A 20,730-nucleotide genomic window follows, 5' to 3' on the forward strand; every position below is an offset into this window, starting at 1 on the left:
AAACAGGTACAGTTACTGAGACAGTGCCGATTCCATTAAATGAAACAGGTACAGTTGCTGAGACAGTGTCGACTCCATTAAATGAAACAGGTACAGTTACTGAGACAGTGTCGACTCCATTAAATGAAACAGGTACAGTTACTGAGACAGTGCCGACTCCATTAAATGAAACAGGTACAGTTACTGAGACAGTGCCGACTCCATTAAATGAAACAGGTACAGTTACTGAGACAGTGTCGACTCCATTAAATGAAACAGGTACAGTTACTGAGACAGTGCCGACTCCATTAAATGAAACAGGTACAGTTACTGAGACAGTGCCGACTCCATTAAATGAAACAGGTACAGTTACTGAGACAGTGTCGACTCCATTAAATGAAACAGGTACAGTTACTGAGACAGTGCCGACTCCATTAAATGAAACAGGTACAGTTACCGAGACAGTGCCGACTCCATTAAATGAAACAGGTACAGTTACCGAGACAGTGTCGACTCCATTAAATGAAACAGGTACAGTTACTGAGACAGTGCCGACTCCATTAAATGAAACAGGTACAGTTACTGAGACAGTGCCGACTCCATTAAATGAAACAGGTACAGTTACTGAGACAGTGTCGACTCCATTAAATGAAACAGGTACAGTTACCGAGACAGTGCCGACTCCATTAAATGAAACAGGTACAATTACTGAGACAGTGCCGACTCCATTAAATGAAACAGGTACAGTTACTGAGACAGTGTCGACTCCATTAAATGAAACAGGTACAATTACTGAGACAGTGCCGACTCCATTAAATGAAACAGGTACAGTTACTGAGACAGTGTCGACTCCATTAAATGAAACAGGTACAGTTACTGAGACAGTGCCGACTCCATTAAATGAAACAGGTACAGTTACTGAGACAGTGTCGACTCCATTAAATGAAACAGGTACAGTTACTGAGACAGTGCCGACTCCATTAAATGAAACAGGTACAGTTACTGAGACAGTGTCGACTCCATTAAATGAAACAGGTACAGTTACTGAGACAGTGCCGACTCCATTAAATGAAACAGGTACAGTTACTGAGACAGTGTCGACTCCATTAAATGAAACAGGTACAGTTACTGAGACAGTGCCGACTCCATTAAATGAAACAGGTACAGTTACTGAGACAGTGCCGACTCCATTAAATGAAACAGGTACAGTTACTGAGACAGTGCCGACTCCATTAAATGAAACAGGTACAGTTACTGAGACAGTGTCGACTCCATTAAATGAAACAGGTACAGTTACTGAGACAGTGCCGACACCATTAAATGAAACAGGTACAGTTACTGAGACAGTGCCGACTCCATTAAATGAAACAGGTACAATTACTGAGACAGTGCCGACTCCATTAAATGAAACAGGTACAGTTACCGAGACAGTGCCGACTCCATTAAATGAAACAGGTACAGTTACTGAGACAGTGCCGACTCCATTAAATGAAACAGGTACAGTTACTGAGACAGTGCCGACTCCATTAAATGAAACAGGTACAGTTACTGAGACAGTGTCGACTCCATTAAATGAAACAGGTACAGTTACTGAGACAGTGCCGACACCATTAAATGAAACAGGTACAGTTACTGAGACAGTGCCGACTCCATTAAATGAAACAGGTACAATTACCGAGACAGTGCCGACTCCATTAAATGAAACAGGTACAGTTACCGAGACAGTGCCGACTCCATTAAATGAAACAGGTACAGTTACTGAGACAGTGCCGACTCCATTAAATGAAACAGGTACAGTTACTGAGACAGTGCCGACTCCATTAAATGAAACAGGTACAGTTACTGAGACAGTGTTGACTCCATTAAATGAAACAGGTACAGTTACTGAGACAGTGCCGACTCCATTAAATGAAACAGGTACAGTTACCGAGACAGTGCCGACTCCATTAAATGAAACAGGTACAGTTACTGAGACAGTGTCGACTCCATTAAATGAAACAGGTACAGTTACTGAGACAGTGTCGACTCCATTAAATGAAACAGGTACAGTTACCGAGACAGTGCCGACTCCATTAAATGAAACAGGTACAGTTACCGAGACAGTGCCGACTCCATTAAATGAAACAGGTACAGTTACCGAGACAGTGCCGACTCCATTAAATGAAACAGGTGCAGTTACTGAGACAGTGCCGACTCCATTAAATGAAACAGGTACAGTTACCGAGACAGTGCCGACTCCATTAAATGAAACAGGTACAGTTACCGAGACAGTGCCGACTCCATTAAATGAAACAGGTACAGTTACCGAGACAGTGCCGACTCCATTAAATGAAACAGGTACAGTTACCGAGACAGTGCCGACTCCATTAAATGAAACAGGTACAGTTACTGAGACAGTGCCGACTCCATTAAATGAAACAGGTACAGTTACTGAGACAGTGTCGACTCCATTAAATGAAACAGGTACAGTTACTGAGACAGTGCCGACTCCATTAAATGAAACAGGTACAATTACCGAGACAGTGCCGACTCCATTAAATGAAACAGGTACAGTTACTGAGACAGTGCCGACTCCATTAAATGAAACAGGTACAGTTACTGAGACAGTGCCGACTCCATTAAATGAAACAGGTACAGTTACTGAGACAGTGCCGACTCCATTAAATGAAACAGGTACAATTACTGAGACAGTGCCGACTCCATTAAATGAAACAGGTACAGTTACTGAGACAGTGTCGACTCCATTAAATGAAACAGGTACAGTTACTGAGACAGTGTCGACTCCATTAAATGAAACAGGTACAGTTACTGAGACAGTGTTGACTCCATTAAATGAAACAGGTACATTTACTGAGACAGTGTTGACTCCATTAAATGAAACAGGTACAGTTACTGAGACAGTGTTGACTCCATTAAATGAAACAGGTGCAGTTACTGAGACAGTGTTGACTCCATTAAATGAAACAGGTACAGTTACTGAGACAGTGTTGACTCCACTAAATGAAACAGGTACAGTTACCGAGACAGTGCCGACTCCATTAAATGAAACAGGTACAGTTACTGAGACAGTGCCGACTCCATTAAATGAAACAGGTACAGTTACCGAGACAGTGCCGACTCCATTAAATGAAACAGGTACAGTTACCGAGACAGTGCCGACTCCATTAAATGAAACAGGTACAGTTACCGAGACAGTGCCGACTCCATTAAATGAAACAGGTACAGTTACCGAGACAGTGCCGACTCCATTAAATGAAACAGGTACAGTTACCGAGACAGTGCCGACTCCATTAAATGAAACAGGTACAGTTACCGAGACAGTGCCGACTCCATTAAATGAAACAGGTACAGTTACCGAGACAGTGTCGACTCCATTAAATGAAACAGGTACAGTTACCGAGACAGTGTCGACTCCATTAAATGAAACAGGTACAGTTACTGAGACAGTGTCGACTCCATTAAATGAAACAGGTACAGTTACTGAGACAGTGCCGACTCCATTAAATGAAACAGGTACAGTTACTGAGACAGTGTCGACTCCATTAAATGAAACAGGTACAGTTACTGAGACAGTGTCGACTCCATTAAATGAAACAGGTACAGTTACTGAGACAGTGCCGACTCCATTAAATGAAACAGGTACAGTTACTGAGACAGTGCCGACTCCATTAAATGAAACAGGTACAGTTACTGAGACAGTGCCGACTCCATTAAATGAAACAGGTACAGTTACTGAGACAGTGTCGACTCCATTAAATGAAACAGGTACAATTACTGAGACAGTGTCGACTCCATTAAATGAAACAGGTACAGTTACTGAGACAGTGCCGACTCCATTAAATGAAACAGGTACAGTTACTGAGACAGTGTCGACTCCATTAAATGAAACAGGTACAGTTACTGAGACAGTGCCGACTCCATTAAATGAAACAGGTACAGTTACTGAGACCGTGCCGACTCCATTAAATGAAACAGGTACAGTTACTGAGACAGTGTCGACTCCATTAAATGAAACAGGTACAGTTACTGAGACAGTGCCGACTCCATTAAATGAAACAGGTACAGTTACTGAGACAGTGCCGACTCCATTAAATGAAACAGGTACAGTTACCGAGACAGTGCCGACTCCATTAAATGAAACAGGTACAGTTACCGAGACAGTGCCGACTCCATTAAATGAAACAGGTACAGTTACTGAGACAGTGTCCACTCCATTAAATGAAACAGGTACAGTTACTGAGACAGTGCCGACTCCATTAAATGAAACAGGTACAGTTACTGAGACAGTGTCGACTCCATTAAATGAAACAGGTACAGTTACTGAGACAGTGCCGACTCCATTAAATGAAACAGGTACAGTTTCCGAGACAGTGCCGACTCCATTAAATGAAACAGGTACAGTTGCTGAGACAGTGTCGACTCCATTAAATGAAACAGGTACAGTTACTGAGACAGTGCCGACTCCATTAAATGAAACAGGTACAGTTACTGAGACAGTGTCGACTCCATTAAATGAAACAGGTACAGTTACTGAGACAGTGCCGACTCCATTAAATGAAACAGGTACAGTTACTGAGACAGTGTCGACTCCATTAAATGAAACAGGTACAGTTACTGAGACAGTGTCGACTCCATTAAATGAAACAGGTACAGTTACTGAGACAGTGCCGACTCCATTAAATGAAACAGGTACAGTTACTGAGACAGTGCCGACTCCATTAAATGAAACAGGTACAGTTACTGAGACAGTGTCGACTCCATTAAATGAAACAGGTACAGTTACCGAGACAGTGCCGACTCCATTAAATGAAACAGGTACAGTTTCCGAGACAGTGCCGACTCCATTAAATGAAACAGGTACAGTTACTGAGACCGTGCCGACTCCATTAAATGAAACAGGTACAGTTACTGAGACCGTGCCGACTCCATTAAATGAAACAGGTACAGTTACTGAGACAGTGTCGACTCCATTAAATGAAACAGGTACAGTTACTGAGACAGTGCCGACTCCATTAAATGAAACAGGTACAGTTACTGAGACAGTGTCGACTCCATTAAATGAAACAGGTACAGTTACCGAGACAGTGCCGACTCCATTAAATGAAACAGGTACAGTTTCCGAGACAGTGCCGACTCCATTAAATGAAACAGGTACAGTTACTGAGACAGTGCCGACTCCATTAAATGAAACAGGTACAGTTACTGAGACAGTGCCGACTCCATTAAATGAAACAGGTACAGTTACCGAGACAGTGCCGACTCCATTAAATGAAACAGGTACAGTTACTGAGACAGTGCCGACTCCATTAAATGAAACAGGTACAGTTACTGAGACAGTGTTGACTCCATTAAATGAAACAGGTACAGTTACTGAGACAGTGTCGACTCCATTAAATGAAACAGGTACAGTTACTGAGACAGTGCCGACTCCATTAAATGAAACAGGTACAGTTACTGAGACAGTGCCGACTCCATTAAATGAAACAGGTACAGTTACTGAGACAGTGTTGACTCCATTAAATGAAACAGGTACAGTTACTGAGACAGTGTTGACTCCATTAAATGAAACAGGTACAGTTACTGAGACAGTGTTGACTCCATTAAATGAAACAGGTACAGTTACTGAGACAGTGCCGACTCCATTAAATGAAACAGGTACAGTTACTGAGACAGTGTCGACTCCATTAAACGAAACAGGTACAGTTTCCGAGACAGTGCCGACTCCATTAAATGAAACAGGTACAATTACTGAGACAGTGCCGACTCCATTAAATGAAACAGGTACAGTTACTGAGACAGTGTCGACTCCATTAAATGAAACAGGTACAGTTACTGAGACAGTGCCGACTCCATTAAATGAAACAGGTACAGTTACTGAGACAGTGTCGACTCCATTAAATGAAACAGGTACAGTTACTGAGACAGTGCCGACTCCATTAAATGAAACAGGTACAGTTACTGAGACAGTGTCGACTCCATTAAACGAAACAGGTACAGTTACCGAGACAGTGTCGACTCCATTAAATGAAACAGGTACAGTTACTGAGACAGTGCCGACTCCATTAAATGAAACAGGTACAGTTACCGAGACAGTGCCGACTCCATTAAATGAAACAGGTACAGTTACTGAGACAGTGCCGACTCCATTAAATGAAACAGGTACAGTTACTGAGACAGTGCCGACTCCATTAAATGAAACAGGTACAGTTACTGAGACAGTGTCGACTCCATTAAACGAAACAGGTACAGTTTCCGAGACAGTGCCGACTCCATTAAATGAAACAGGTACAGTTACTGAGACAGTGTCGACTCCATTAAATGAAACAGGTACAGTTACCGAGACAGTGCCGACTCCATTAAATGAAACAGGTACAGTTACCGAGACAGTGCCGACTCCATTAAATGAAACAGGTACAGTTTCCGAGACAGTGCCGACTCCATTAAATGAAACAGGTACAGTTACTGAGACAGTGTCGACTCCATTAAATGAAACAGGTACAGTTACTGAGACAGTGCCGACTCCATTAAACGAAACAGTTACAGTTACTGAGACAGTGCCGACTCCATTAAATGAAACAGGTACAGTTACTGAGACAGTGCCGACTCCATTAAATGAAACAGGTACAGTTACTGAGACAGTGCCGACTCCATTAAATGAAACAGGTACAGTTACTGAGACAGTGTCGACTCCATTAAATGAAACAGGTACAGTTACTGAGACAGTGCCGACTCCATTAAATGAAACAGGTACAGTTACTGAGACAGTGCCGACTCCATTAAATGAAACAGGTACAGTTACTGAGACAGTGCCGACTCCTTTAAATGAAACAGGTACAGTTACTGAGACAGTGTCGACTCCATTAAATGAAACAGGTACAGTTACTGAGACAGTGCCGACTCCATTAAATGAAACAGGTACAGTTACTGAGACAGTGCCGACTCCATTAAATGAAACAGGTACAGTTACTGAGACAGTGCCGACTCCATTAAATGAAACAGGTACAGTTACTGAGACAGTGTCGACTCCATTAAATGAAACAGGTACAGTTACTGAGACAGTGCCGACTCCATTAAACAAATCAGTGATTAGTTTTTTAGTTTGTCAACATATTGAATTCATTCACTGCTAAGGTGCCATCTTACCTTGTTCTTACTGCTTTCCCCGGCCGAGAGAGATCATCCAGAGCAGACATGAGCTGCACCAAATGAGATTGCAGTGGGAATGTGCAGTAAATCAGTAAATATTCACTTTTGACTTGTAAAAGCACTGCGATAGTGGATATCTACGTCAATATCAGACACAATTGGCAACTTTTTTAATTATGACAAATTGCCAATTGAATAAATACAGAGGAAGTGAAGCAATTGAACTTTTATTTGTGAAGCTGTGACCTCGGATGTTTCAATATGACACTGTCACAGTGAAAGGTGACTTTGATCGCAGTAACTGTGTAAGAATTTGCACTATTTCCACAATTACAATCCAACAACAGTGAAGAAAACTAAATATCTGCCCAGAATTTACAATGCTAAAACACTGGTTTGGCAAAGAGCCTTGTAGCACCACTAGTCGCAGACTGTTTTGTTGGCATTGTACGTTATTTATCCCAATTGTTTTTATTTTTTTTTACCTTTGATAATGTTTGTCTTTAGTTTAAAAGGGGAAAAAATTACAGGGTTGTGGGGAAATAACAGGGGAGTGGGACTAATTGGATAACTCTTTCAAAGAGCCAGCTCAGTCCCGATGGACCAAATGGCCTCCTGTGCTGTACAGTTCTATGAAATAAATCTCCTGATTGAATAAAAAGAAGAATGTGCACTTTTTCTCATGTTGTGAACAGCTATTCGTTGTTTTGATTCTGATGTGTGTGTGTTTTTTCCAGGGTATCTTCTCAGTGACTGCCCCTCACCCTGATATCTATCTGGTAGCACGAGTCGAGAAAGTGCTGCAAGGAGGGATTGCTCAGTGTGCAGAACCATACATAAAAAGTTCAGATGCAAACAAGGTACCTCCAAAGACTGCGTCTTCCTCACTTCTTCACAATGAATGCAAACCCTTTGCTAAAAGCTGATGCAAGAAGAACCCAATTGCACTCCTTTTAACACCTTCCTGTCGGGAGACCCGAGATTTAAAAGGACTCGTGAGTCGAAGGGGGTCTGAGACGTGCTTAATTTCTTCACCCTTCAGTCATATAGCGCTTAGTCTAAAATGTTAAAAGGATTCGATAGGGTAGATACGGAGAAACTATTTCCTCTTGTGGGGGAATCAAGAACAAGGGGACATAATTAAATTAGAGCGAGGCCATGGAGGAGTGATAACAGGAAGTACTTTTTCACACAAAGTGGAGTGGGAATCTGGAACTCTCTTCCCCCAAACGGCTGTGGACGCTGGGGGTCAATTGGAACTTTCAGGACTGAGATTGATAGATTTTTATTGGGTAAGGGTATCAAGGGATATGGAGCAGAGGGTAAATGGTGTTGAGGTGCAGATCAGCAATGATCTAATTAAATGGCGGAGCAGGCTCGAGGGGCTGAATGGCCTCCTCCTATTCCTATTATGGTAATTTACTGTATTTTAGCTCATCAAATGTTGCCTCAACGTAAGAAAAGAAAGACTTCCATTTATACAGCGCCTTTCACAACCTCAGGACGTCCCAAAGAGCTTTACAGCCAATTAAATACTTTTGAAGTGTAGACACTATTGTAATGTAGGAAATATAATGTATGAAGAATCTCGTCGTTCTTTGGAATGTTTGAATCATAGCTGACCTCCTGTGGCATTGCTCACAGGTAGGCTGGGGTTGGGATGTGCTTGTGATGTTTTGCTACTGTGTGTTCAAATGGGCCGATTACTTTAGGACCATTGCTCAGGTAATCCCTGTGGGGAAAGTGTTTTACTTTTTAAAAAAAGGCCAACTAGAAATTAATTTCTGAGGGAATTTCCTGTAGATTGACACTGCCCTTGGAGAAAGGCCAAAATATGAAGTCAATTATCAGGGGGAAAGAAAAAGCCAGCAGGAAATGCTTGTTACATAGAATTACATAGAATTTGCAGCACACAAATAGGTCCATACCGATGTTTATGCTCGACACGAGCCCCCTCCCTCCCTACTTCATCTAATCCCATCAACATACCCTTCTATTCCTTTCTCCCTGATGTGTTTATCTAGCTTCCCCTTAAATGCATCTATGCCAATCGCCTCAACTACTCCTTATGGTAGCGAGTTCCACATTCTAACCACTCTCTGGGAAAAGAAGTTTCTCCTGAGTTCCTCATTGGATTTACTAGTGACTATCTTATATTTATGGCCCCTAATCCTAGTCTCCCCAACAAGTATAAACATCTTCTCTACGTCTACCCTATCAAACCCTTTCATAATCTGAAAGACCTCTATCAGGTCACCTCTCAGTCTTTTTTCTGGAGAAATTTCGGGAGAAATTTTCTGGAGCCTGTTCAGTCTTTCCTGATAGTTATGTTCTGGAAATATTTGCGACACTTTGAAGTGCACTAGATTTAGTTGTGAAAATATTGACTATTGGGGGACCTCATGGCCAGCCCTGTACTTTGGGGGAATTGAAGTTCACTGCCCACGATTCCTGATGTGGAAGGTCGGTGGGTTGTCGTTCCTTGCCAGTCACGTCCAATCATAAAATCATCCCCTTACCTTTAGCGCACTTTTGGTTTTGTCCACCAATTTGCAAATTTGTGTCGTATGTCAATGCAAAGAAATCCCCCCTCCCACCAAACAAAGAGAATATGTCATGGACGCAGGAGTCAGAATATCGGCAGCCATTGACTGATTTTAGCAATCCTGCTTTTTTTGCACAAATAAAGAGGTAGTGAACGAGGCATTTCATGCTACATTCTGACCAGCAGCCTGAAATTTGCACGAAGCTTTCAGTGTGTGAATGCCCATCACCAAAGAGCAATTGAACCCTGACTGACCTTACCTCATGTTAACTTACAACAATTTCCTGAGACCTTGTGGCCTTAAAGGTAGGCTGCGTCACCTAAACCGCAGAATGATATATTGTGCATTATGTGGCATAGCCCTACTGCGCTTATAAAACCTGCTAATCGTCGGACGTACTGAGCAATGCCGTTGGAGCTTTGCTAGAATATAATGGGCCAGAATTTGCTGTCAAAATAACAGCAAGGCTAATGGCGCTCACCGTTATTTGTGGGTAAATGGTACAGCAACTTCAAATAAGGCGCAGATGCGTGGTTAAATGTGAATATCCAAATGTTAGCTTCGCGAAAACGTCATCTCACCCTTAGCCTCCCGTTTTTTTTAGGAACTTGCTGTATTAATTGTCCATTAAACTCACCACAGAAAGTTAAGCCTTGTTATTACAACCGTAAATACCCTTTTAATGACATGATCCGTGTTCATTGCTGCCAATCAACCCCTCCGGCACTGAAAACTAACTATTGCAAGTGTGGAGTCTCATTCCTTCAGGTTTTGAATTTTTGGGGGGAGATTTTAAGAATGTCGAATTTAAAAAAAAATTTCTTACTCGTTAGCAAAATCGAAGCCCAGGGGATAAAAGGGGCAGTGGCTGCATGGATACGAAACTGGCTATGGGACAGAAAACAAAGAGCAGTGGTGAACAGTTGTTTTTCAGGCTGGAGGGAAGTGTACAGTGGAGTTGCCCAAGGGTATTAAACAGTAAGGAGGACGGTAACAGACTTAGGAGGACGTAGACATAGATAGTCTGGGGAAATGGGCAGACACATGGCAGATGAAATTTAATGCAGATAAGTGTGAAGTGATTAATTTTGGTAGGAAGAATGAGCAGAGGCAATATATACAATTTTTTTAAAAATTCATTCATGGGATGTGGGTGTCGCTGGCAAGGCCGGCATTTATTGCCCATCCATAATTGCCCTTGAGAAGGTGGTGGTGAGCCGCCTTCTTGAACCGCTGCAGTCCGTGTGGTGACGGTTCTCCCACAGTGCTGTTAGGAAGGGAGTTCCAGGATTTTGACCCAGCGACGATGAAGGAACGGCGATATATTTCCAAGCCGGGATGGTGTGTGACTTGCAGGGGAACGTGCAGGTGGTGTTGTTCCCATGTGCCTGCTGCTCTTGTCGTTCTAGGTGGTAGAGGTCGCGGGTTTGGGAGGTGCTGTCGAAGAAGCCTTGGCGAGTTGCTGCAATGCATCCTGTAGATGGTACACACTGCAGCCACAGTGTGCCGGTGGTGGAGGGAGTGAATGTTTAAGGTGGTGAATGGGGTGCCAATCAAGCGGGCTGCTTTGTCCTGGATGGTGTTGAGCTTCTTGAGTGTTGTTGGAGCTGCACTCATCCAGGCAAGTGGAGAGTATTCCATCACACTCCTGACTTGTGCCTTGTAGATGGTGGAAAGGCTTTGGGGAGTCAGGAGGTGAGTCACTCACCACAGAATACCCAGCCTCTGACCTGCTCTTGTAGCCACAGTATTTATATGGCTGGTCCAGTTAAGTTTCTGGTCAATGGTGAGCCTCAGGATGTTGAAGGTGGGGACTTGGCAATGGTAATGCCGATGAATGTCAAGGGGAGGTGGTTAGACTCTCTCTTGTTGGAGATGGTCATTGCCTAGCACTTGTCTGGCGTGAATGTTACTTGCTGCTTATCAGTCCAAGCCTGGATGTTGTCCAGGGCACGCTGCATGCGGGCACGGACTGCTTCAATATCTGAGGGGTTGTGAATGGAACTGAACACTGTGCAATCATCAGCGAACCTCCCCATTTCTGACCTTATGATGGAGGGAAGGTCATTGATGAAGCAGCTGAAGATGGTTGGGCCTAGGACACTGCCCCGAGGAACTCCTGCAGCAATGTCCTGGGGCTGAGATGATTGGCCTCCAACAACCACTACCACCTTCCTTTGTGCTAGGTATGACTCCAGCCACTGGAGAGTTTTCCCCCTGATTCCCATTGACTTCAATTTCACTAGGGCTCCTTGGTGCCACACTCGGTCAAATGCTGCTTTGATGTCAAGGGCAGTCACTCTCACCTCACCTCTGGAATTCAGCTCTTTTGTCCATGTTTGGAACTTGGTACAAATATAAAAAGGGTGTAGGAGCAGAGCGACCTGGGTATGCATGTACAGAAGTCTTTGAAGGTGGTGGGACAGATTGAGAAGGCTATTAAAAAGGCATATGGGATGCTGGGCTTTATAAATAGAGGTATAGAGTACAAAAGCAAGGAAGCTATGCGAAACCTTTATAAAACACTGGTTAGGCCCCAGCTGAAGTATTGTGTCCAATTCTGAGCACCACACTTTAAGAAGGATGTCAAGGCCTTAGAAAGGGTGCAGAGATTTACTAAAATCGTACCACAGATGAAAGACTTCAGTTTCGCGGAGACACGAAGAAACTGGGGCTGTTCTTCTTAGAGCAGAGAAGGTTAAGGGGAGATTTAATAGAGGTGTTCAAAATCGTGAAGGGTTTTGAGAGAGTGAATAAGGAGCAACTGTTTCCGGTGGCAGAAGGGTCAGTAACCAGAGGACACAGATTTAAGGTGATCGGCAAATGAACCAGAGGCGACACGAGGATAAAAAATTTATACAGCGAGTTGTTATGATTTGGAATGTGCTGCCTGGAAGCAGATTCAATAATAACTTTGAAAAGGGAATTGGATGAACACTTGAAAAGGAAAAATTTGCAGGGCTATGGGGAAAGGGCAGGGGAGTGGGACTGATTGGATAGCTCTTTCAAAGAGCCAGCACAGACACAATGGGCCGAGTGGCCGTCTTCTGTGCTGCATCATTCTATAATTCTATTATTTTCCTTTCCTTTCTATCTCTTTATTTCTCTCTACCTGATTTAACATTAAATTCACCCACTTTAATTCGCCCTCCTTACCAGTCTTTTCACTGTTTCCTTAAATCTGATTGGTTAAGGAGATACCCAGTTACTTGCTCTGTACACTCAGGTCCCAGATGCCCTGTTTGCCTCATTGCCTTTTTATCAGATCGCACTTTCACCAACATAGTGGGCAAAAAAGTTTTGAGCTGAAGCATGTCTAACTAACAGCAAACTCCGTTAGATGCCCTGCTACAGCAAATTCTGGCCCAATATATCTTGCAAGCAAGTGCAAATGATGCAGAACATTGAAATGGGCCAGTAGTACAGATGTTGTAGGTGCTCACCAGTGATACCTGAGCTTGAATTGTAATTGGGTGACTTGTTTCCAACACTGTACTGATACAAATCTCTCCATCTCCAGGCTGCTCAGAAAGTGCTCAAAGCTGCCAAGCAGATATGCAGCAGGCTTGGAGGATACAAAATGGCCTTTGCTTGGGCTGCAAGGTCAGTGTTTATGTGTTGGATCCATTTGTAGTTGTACACTTCTTCTGAACTGTTTATTTGCCAAATTGCAAAAATTTGACTGCTAAAGATTGCTTTCTTAAAGTAACTTTTTGGATAAAGAACTTGCATTTATAAGCACCTCAACATGTCCTTTAGGATATCCAAATGCACCCCATCAAATGAATTACTTTTGAGGTGCAGTCTTGTAGGGAAATGCAGAAGCCAATTTGTGCAAAGAGTAAATGAGACGAATGACCAGCTAATCTGTTTTTTTTAGGTTAGTTGAGAGAGGTATGTTGACCAGGACATTGGGAGAGCTCCCTGCTCTTCTCCAAATATTGCCGTGGGATCTTTACCACCCACCTGAACAGTTAGAGAGGGCCTTGGTTGAAGTCTTGTCCAAAGGACGACACCTCTGACAGTGCAGCACTCCCTCAGTACTGCACTGCAGCGTCAGCCTAGGTTGTGTGCTCAAATCAAGAATAATGGTGATCTCCAGACTCCGATTTCTAACTGGCAGTTTAATATTACAATGTTTGATACTGTTTTTAAATTCTATTTCACGTAAAGTTAAAGCTAGAATTGACACTAAGTACGATAACAATTGTGTGTTTTCCTCCCAGACCGGTGTTTAAAGATACTGACGGTTCTTTTGACACAAGTGGAAAGTTCTCATCTTTCTACAAGCAGGACAGCAACAAGATGTCTACCGAAGACCTACTGAAAATGCTGGCAGACTTCAGAAAGTGAGCGCTTGGTCCTTTCAGAATGACGAAAGGAATTGGAAATTGAGATCTGTGTTGTCCGAACGTGAAACATCTCGAATAGTTGAGGAAGACTTTAGAGGGTAAATTCACTGATTGGTCCTCCTGTGCCTGAAAGGAGCGATGGTGAGAGGATTGGCTATGGTGTTGTAACCTGAACTCTGACCCGTGCTTCCTTCGAGCAAGGCTCCCTGCTGGGAGCTCAGGACTGGGGAATTTACCATTTCATCTTTCTGTAAACGACCGATGTTGCAGAGATGCTGTCTCCTCTTGTTCGACACTGTGTCCACTAAACAAGATGAGAAATGTGGGGGATGGTTCACTTTTTGGGGCACTAAGTACGTCTACAATGTATGGGGATAGGTAACGTGATTTCACGCAGCCAGTGTATGCTACGACGTGGAACATTTACACCAACAGTTCTTTGTAGTTGGTCCAGCAGTTTGGGAATGTGTCTGCTCTCAAAGCCACCTAGTTGTTGATTGCCTGAGCTGGCTGGGGCTGCATAAATTATTGATCCACCTATAATTTGTAGAATTAAATAACGCCGCAGCTCTAATGCTGAGTGTGAGTTATCAGTAAAGCATAATGTTTTCACAGGCCTAGTGGACTAATGCTATGCCTGCAAAATATAAATTGTGCAAAGTAGAAATGGTGATGATGTTGAGCTCAAAGCTGTGCTAATGTACAGGGTGTCACGTAACTAGGAGGTAAATCTGTGCTAATGTACGTGGAATCACGTTACAAAGAGGCAAAGCTGTGCTAAGGTACAGGGTGTCACGCTATTAAGGGGTAAAGCTGTGCTAACATACACTAAGTGGCACATTTGTGCTAATGAACACGGTATCACATTACTGATCGGAGAATCATGCTAATGAACATTGTGTGACATTACTAAGAGGCACATCTGTAGTAATGAACAGGGAGTCTCGTTACTATGAGGTAAAGCTATGGTAATGAACATAGTTTCACGTTAATAAGGAGTAAATCTGTGCTATTGAATGGGGACAATCTGTGGTAATGAACAGGGTGTCACGTTACTAAGTGGAATAGCTGTGGTAATGAACAGGGTTTTTTTTAATTTGTTCATGGGATGTGGGCGTCGCTGGCGAGGCCGGCATTTATTGCCCATCCCTAATTGCCCTTGAGAAGGTGGTGGTGAGCCGCCTTCTTGAACCACTGCAGTCCGTGTGGTGATGGTTCTCCCACAGTGCTGTTAGGAAGGGAGTTCCAGGATTTTGACCCAGCGACGATGAAGGACCAGTGATATATTTCCAAGTTGGGATGGTGTGTGACTTGGAGGGGAACGTGCAGGTGGTGTTGTTCCCATGTGCCTGCTGCTCTTGTCCTTCGAGGTGGTAGAGGTCGCAGGTTTTGGAGGTGCTGTCAAAGAAGCCTTGGTGAGTTGCTGCAGTGCATCCTGCGGATGGTACACACTGCAGCAACAGTGCGCCGGTGGTGAAGGGAGTGAATGTTTAGGGTGGTGGATGGGGTGCCAATCAAGCAGGCTGCTTTGTCCTGGATGGTGTTGAGCTTCTTAAGTGTTGTTGGAGCTGCACTCATCCAGGCAAGTGGAGAGTATTCCAACACACTCCTGACTTGTGCCTTGTAGATGGTGGAAAGGCTTTGGGGAGTCAGGAGATGAGTCACTTGCCACAGAATACCCAGCTTCTGACCTGCTCTTGTAGCCACAGTATTTATGTGGCTGGCCCAGTTAAGTTTCTGGTCAATGGTTACCCCCAGGATGTTGATGGTGGGGGATTCGGCGATGGTAATGCCATTGAATGTCAAGGGGAGGTGGTTAGACTCTCTCGTTGGAGATGGTCATTGCCTGGCACTTGTCTGGCGCGAATGTTAATTACCACTTATGAGCCCAAGCCTGGATGTTGTCCAGGTCTTGCTGCATGCGGGTTCGGACTGCTTCATTATCTGAGGGGTTGCGAATGGAACTGAACACTGTGCAATCATCAGCGAACATCCCCATTTCTGACCTTATGATGGAGGGAAGTTCATTGATGAAGCAGCTGAAGATGGTGGGGCTTAGGACACTGCCCTGAGGAACTCCTGCAGCAATGTCGTGGGGCTGAGATGATTAGCCTCCAACAACCACTACCATCTTCCTTTGTGCTCGGTATGACTCCAGCCATGGAAGAGTTTTCCCCCTGATTCCCATGAACACGTCACCTTACGTTTTTAAGTAGACTTTTCCTTTTGATGAAAAGCTTTTGTTAGTGCAAGGTGTCATGTTTTTGATTCTTTAACATTAGTTTTAAGCTTGTTAAACTAATCCATTAGCGCTGGATTAGATCAGGTCCATGGAATAGCTCTGTATGGGCCTATGATCTTCCTGCAGGGTATTGACATACACTGCCTGAGAACAGAAGCTTTTTATTTCTGCTGACCTACAGGGTTCTGAGAAACAAAAGATTCAATAGGATGATACCAGAACTGAGATTGAACAGACTAGCGCACTTTTCTATAGAAAAGGGAAGACTGAGGGGTGACTTGATAGAGGTCTTTAAGATTATGAAACGGTTGAGAGGGTAGATGTGGAGAAGATGTTTCCACTTGTGGGGGAGACCAGAACTAGGGGCCATAAATATGAAATAGTCACTAATAAATCCGATAAGGAATTCAAGAGAACCTACTTTACCCAGAGAGTGGTTAGAATGTGGCCCTCAATACTACGAGCATAGATGTATTTCAGGAGAAGCTAGATAAACACATGAGGGAGAAAGGAATAGAAGGATATGCTGAAAGGGTTAGATGATAGGGAGGGAGGAAGCTCTTGTGGAGTATAAAAACACCAGTATGGACCTGGTGGGCCAAATGGCCAGTTTCTGTGCTGTACATTGTATGTAATTCTACGTAATCATGAAGCACAGAATGAGAAAAGGCCATTCGACCCACCAAGTCTATTCTTTCCACCGACTCTGTACAACCATGCTTTGCCTTGGACTATTTCATTGAACCTTGAGGAAAGGTTCCCTGCCCCAAACCTAAATGGAACTAAAGTCTAGAATACCTGTCCTAAATCAGTTGCTTTCTTTGACATGACACTGCCAAGGTCCCATTACTTCAGGAACCATCATGTTCTGCACAGCTTTCAAATCTCTTCTGATGTCCTTCTCCTTTAATCCCCCAATCTCTTTCTAATGAGTGATTTTCCCAGACCTTTAAATCATAGAATCTTACAGCACAGCAGGAGGCCATTCAGCCCATCCTGCCTGTGCCGGCTCTTTGAAAGATCTATCTAATTAATCCCACTCCCTGCGTTTCCGCCAGAGCTCTGCAATTTTTTCCTTTTCAAGGAAATCCAGTTCTCTTTTGAAAGTTATTATTGATTCTGTTTCCATCACCCTTTTAGGCAGTATGTTCCAGATCATAACAACTCGCTGTGTGTAAAAAAAAAATTGTAAACAATTTTACAACACCAAGTTATAGTCCAGCAATTTTATTTTAAAAAAGGCTTCTCATCTCTCGTATGGTTCTTTCGCCAATTATTTTAAAACTGTGTCCTCTACTTAATGACCCATCTGCTAGTCTTGTTTATGGAAGAAACTTATTGACATAGAATTAATTTCTTTATTTGTCTTCCACATATCCACAGGGTGAGGGAGGGGGAAGAGAGGCGAGAAGAGTTCCTTCTAAACTCAAGCTTGTCCATTTTGTACTCCATGGCATTGATAATCCAAGTAAAATAGCATGGGTGCATTTTCACTAACCATACCTTTCAGCATTTTGAAGATCCAAACCATGGCTCGTCTCAATTTTATTTTCCTCTAATGAATAGTATTAACAGTAAAGGACCTGGAATAGATCCTTCTGGAACAGGCCTAGTCACTGCTCAGTCCTGGCAGAGCATTTGGCTTTTTTTTAATCATCTGCTTTCTATTGCTAAGTCAGGTTTTTTTTCAAACCAGTTAGTTAATTCGCCACTAATTACTTGAGCCCTAATCTTCTTTGAACCACCCATCTGGCTCTTGATCAAATATCTGCCGAAAATCTAAGTAGATTATATCTGATTACTTGCCAACGCTAACCAATTTTGTTAACTCTTCAAAGGCTTTTAACAACATAAGAAATACGAGCAGGAGTAGGCCATCCGGCCCCTCGAGCCTGCTCCACCATTCAATAGGATCATGGCTGATCTTTGACCTCCGCTCCACTTTCCTGCCCGATCCCCATATCCCTTGATTCCCCTCGAGCCCAAAAATGTATCTATCTCAGCCTTGAATAGACTCAACGACTCAGCATCCACAGCCCCCTCGGGTAGAGAATTCCAAAGATTAACAACCCTCTGAGTGAAGAAGTTCCTCCTCATCTCAGACCTAAATGTCTGCCCCCTTATCCTGAGACACTGCCCCCCCCACCGCCCCCCCCAGCAATAGTTCTGGACTCTCCAGCCAGGAGAAACAGTCTCTCAGCATCTAACCTGACAAGCCCCCTCAGAATCTTGTATGTTTCAATTAGATCACCACTCATTCTTCTAAACTCCAGACAGTATAGGCCCATTCTATTCAATCTCTCCTCATAGAACAACCCTCTCATCCCAGAAATCAATCTAGTGAACCTTTGTTGCACCGCCTCTAAGGCAAGTATATCCTTCCTTAGGTAAGGAGATCAAAACTGTACACAGTACTCCAGGTGTGGTCTGACCAAAGCCCTGTACAATTGTAGCAAGACTTCCTTACTCTTGTACTCCAATCCCCTTTGCAATAAAGGCCAACATGCCATTTGCCTTCCTAATTGCTTGCTGTACCTGCATGCTAACTTTCTGTGTTTCTTCTACGACAACACCCAAATCTCTCTGAATACCAACATTTAAAAGTTTCTCACCATTTAAAAAAATATTCTGTTTTTCTATTCTTCCTACCAAAGTCAATAACCTCACATTTCCCCACATTATACTCCATCTGCCACCTTCTTGCCCACTCTCTTAACCTGTCTATATCCCTTGAAAGGACTCTGTGTCCTCCTCACAGCTTACTTTCCCACCTAGCTTTGTATCATCAGCAAACTTGGATACATTAGACCCGGTCCCTTCATCTAAGTCATTAATATAGATTGTAAATAGCTGAGGCCCAAGCACTGATCCTTGTGGCACCCCACTAGTTACAGCCTGCCAACCTGAAAATGACCTGTTTATCCCTACTCTCTGTTTCCTGTCCATTAACCAATCCTCTATCCATGCTAATATATTACCCCCAATCCCATGAGCCCTTATCCTGCGTAACAACCTTTTGTGTGGCACCTTATTGAATGCCTTTTGAAAATCCAAATATGCTACATCCACTGATTCCCCTTTATCTACCTTGCTAATTATATCCTCAAAAAACTCTAATAAATTTGTCAAACACGATTTCCCTTTCATAAAACCACTTTAACTCTACCAAATCATATTTTGATTTTCTAAGTGCCCTGTTACCACTTCCTTAATAATGGATTCCAGCATTTTCCTGATGACTGATGTCAGGCTAACTGGCCTGTAGTTCCCAGTTTTCTGTTTTCCCTGTTTTAAGGTGAAATATTTTGCTTGTAGACTATTCCTTCCTGCTGTTCAGTTGTGTTTGTTTTCCTTACGCCTCTGTGAAGCGCTTTGGAATGTTTATCTAGCTTAAAGGTGCTTTATAAATGCCTGATGTTGTTGGTCTTGATGACGTTGACAGTGATGTTGATGGTGACGGTGATGGCGGTATTGATGTTGATGGTGATGACGGTAATGTTGATGGTGATGACGGTAATGTTGATGGTGATGACGGTAATGTTGATGGCGATGATGGTGGTGGCGACGATGTTGGTGGTGATGGTGATGTTGGTGCTGATATTGACGTTAATAACAAAGACTACATTTTTCTCTTTCAAACTGCTAGGTAGGCGCAATCTGGCAAATTGCTATATAGCCAACCATTCCTAGCCACATCATCACTGGAGCCAAACATTACAATATTACCGTGAGGGGAAGGTCTGTACTAAGTGCTATTTAAATATAAATGCTGATGTTATTGACCTTGACCTTGACCTTGATGTTAACGATGGTGCAGAAAACAAGCCTGTCCTATTTTGCTAGTGGTGGTGCCTGACCACTTCTATCCCACCTATAGCTGCTGTGCCTAAATGTTAAAGATGATATTTGGACTGCTGCAAGTGTGTCTGCCAGCCCTTGTCACTATTTTATATTTAAATAGCACTTCGTATAGGCCTTCCCCTCACGGTAATATTGTAATGTTTGGCTCCAGTGATGATGTGGCTAGGAATGGTTGGCTATATAGCAATTTGCCAGACTGCGCCTACCTAGCAGTTTGAAAGAGAGAAATGGGAGCTGCTGGGTGATGCTGATGAGTACAAAGATAAGTTTCTTCTTAACACTTAGCAAATGTGACGGATCAGTAGAATGCATTTCAATAAATTAATTCCTTGTGTGTTTTGTTTACAAACACGATAGACATTGCTCCTGTCCCATAGTTATTTTGCAACTAAGCATCATGACCCTTAATGCTCCCCATCCACCAACAGCTACATGAGAGGCAAAAAAAGAATAGACTAATTCATGGGAAAAGAATTTTGGGAAATTCCTCTCTCCAGGTGATCAAAACGAGTTCCAGGAAACCATGGTGATCAGGAGGTACATTACTGAACCTTCCACCTCCCTCTTGTACACTGTGCTATCAGCCTCAGCCAGGAACTTGTCC

The 20,730-nt window shown here is 43.2% G+C and overlaps 1 protein-coding gene across 1 annotated transcript in view; it reads left to right on the forward strand.

Annotated features, from left to right (window-relative positions):
* dock11 (dedicator of cytokinesis 11) overlaps positions 1-20,730 on the forward strand; it is a 273,861-nt gene that overhangs the window by 79,954 nt on the left and 173,177 nt on the right. The window contains exons 13-15 of the mRNA XM_067996777.1: positions 7,863-7,985; positions 13,192-13,274; positions 13,898-14,020. Coding sequence (XP_067852878.1) covers positions 7,863-7,985; positions 13,192-13,274; positions 13,898-14,020 — 329 coding nt within the window. The remainder of the gene's footprint in view (positions 1-7,862; positions 7,986-13,191; positions 13,275-13,897; positions 14,021-20,730) is intronic.

This window comes from Heptranchias perlo, chromosome 15 (genome assembly GCF_035084215.1).
Source record: "Heptranchias perlo isolate sHepPer1 chromosome 15, sHepPer1.hap1, whole genome shotgun sequence".
NCBI lineage: Eukaryota > Metazoa > Chordata > Chondrichthyes > Hexanchiformes > Hexanchidae > Heptranchias > Heptranchias perlo.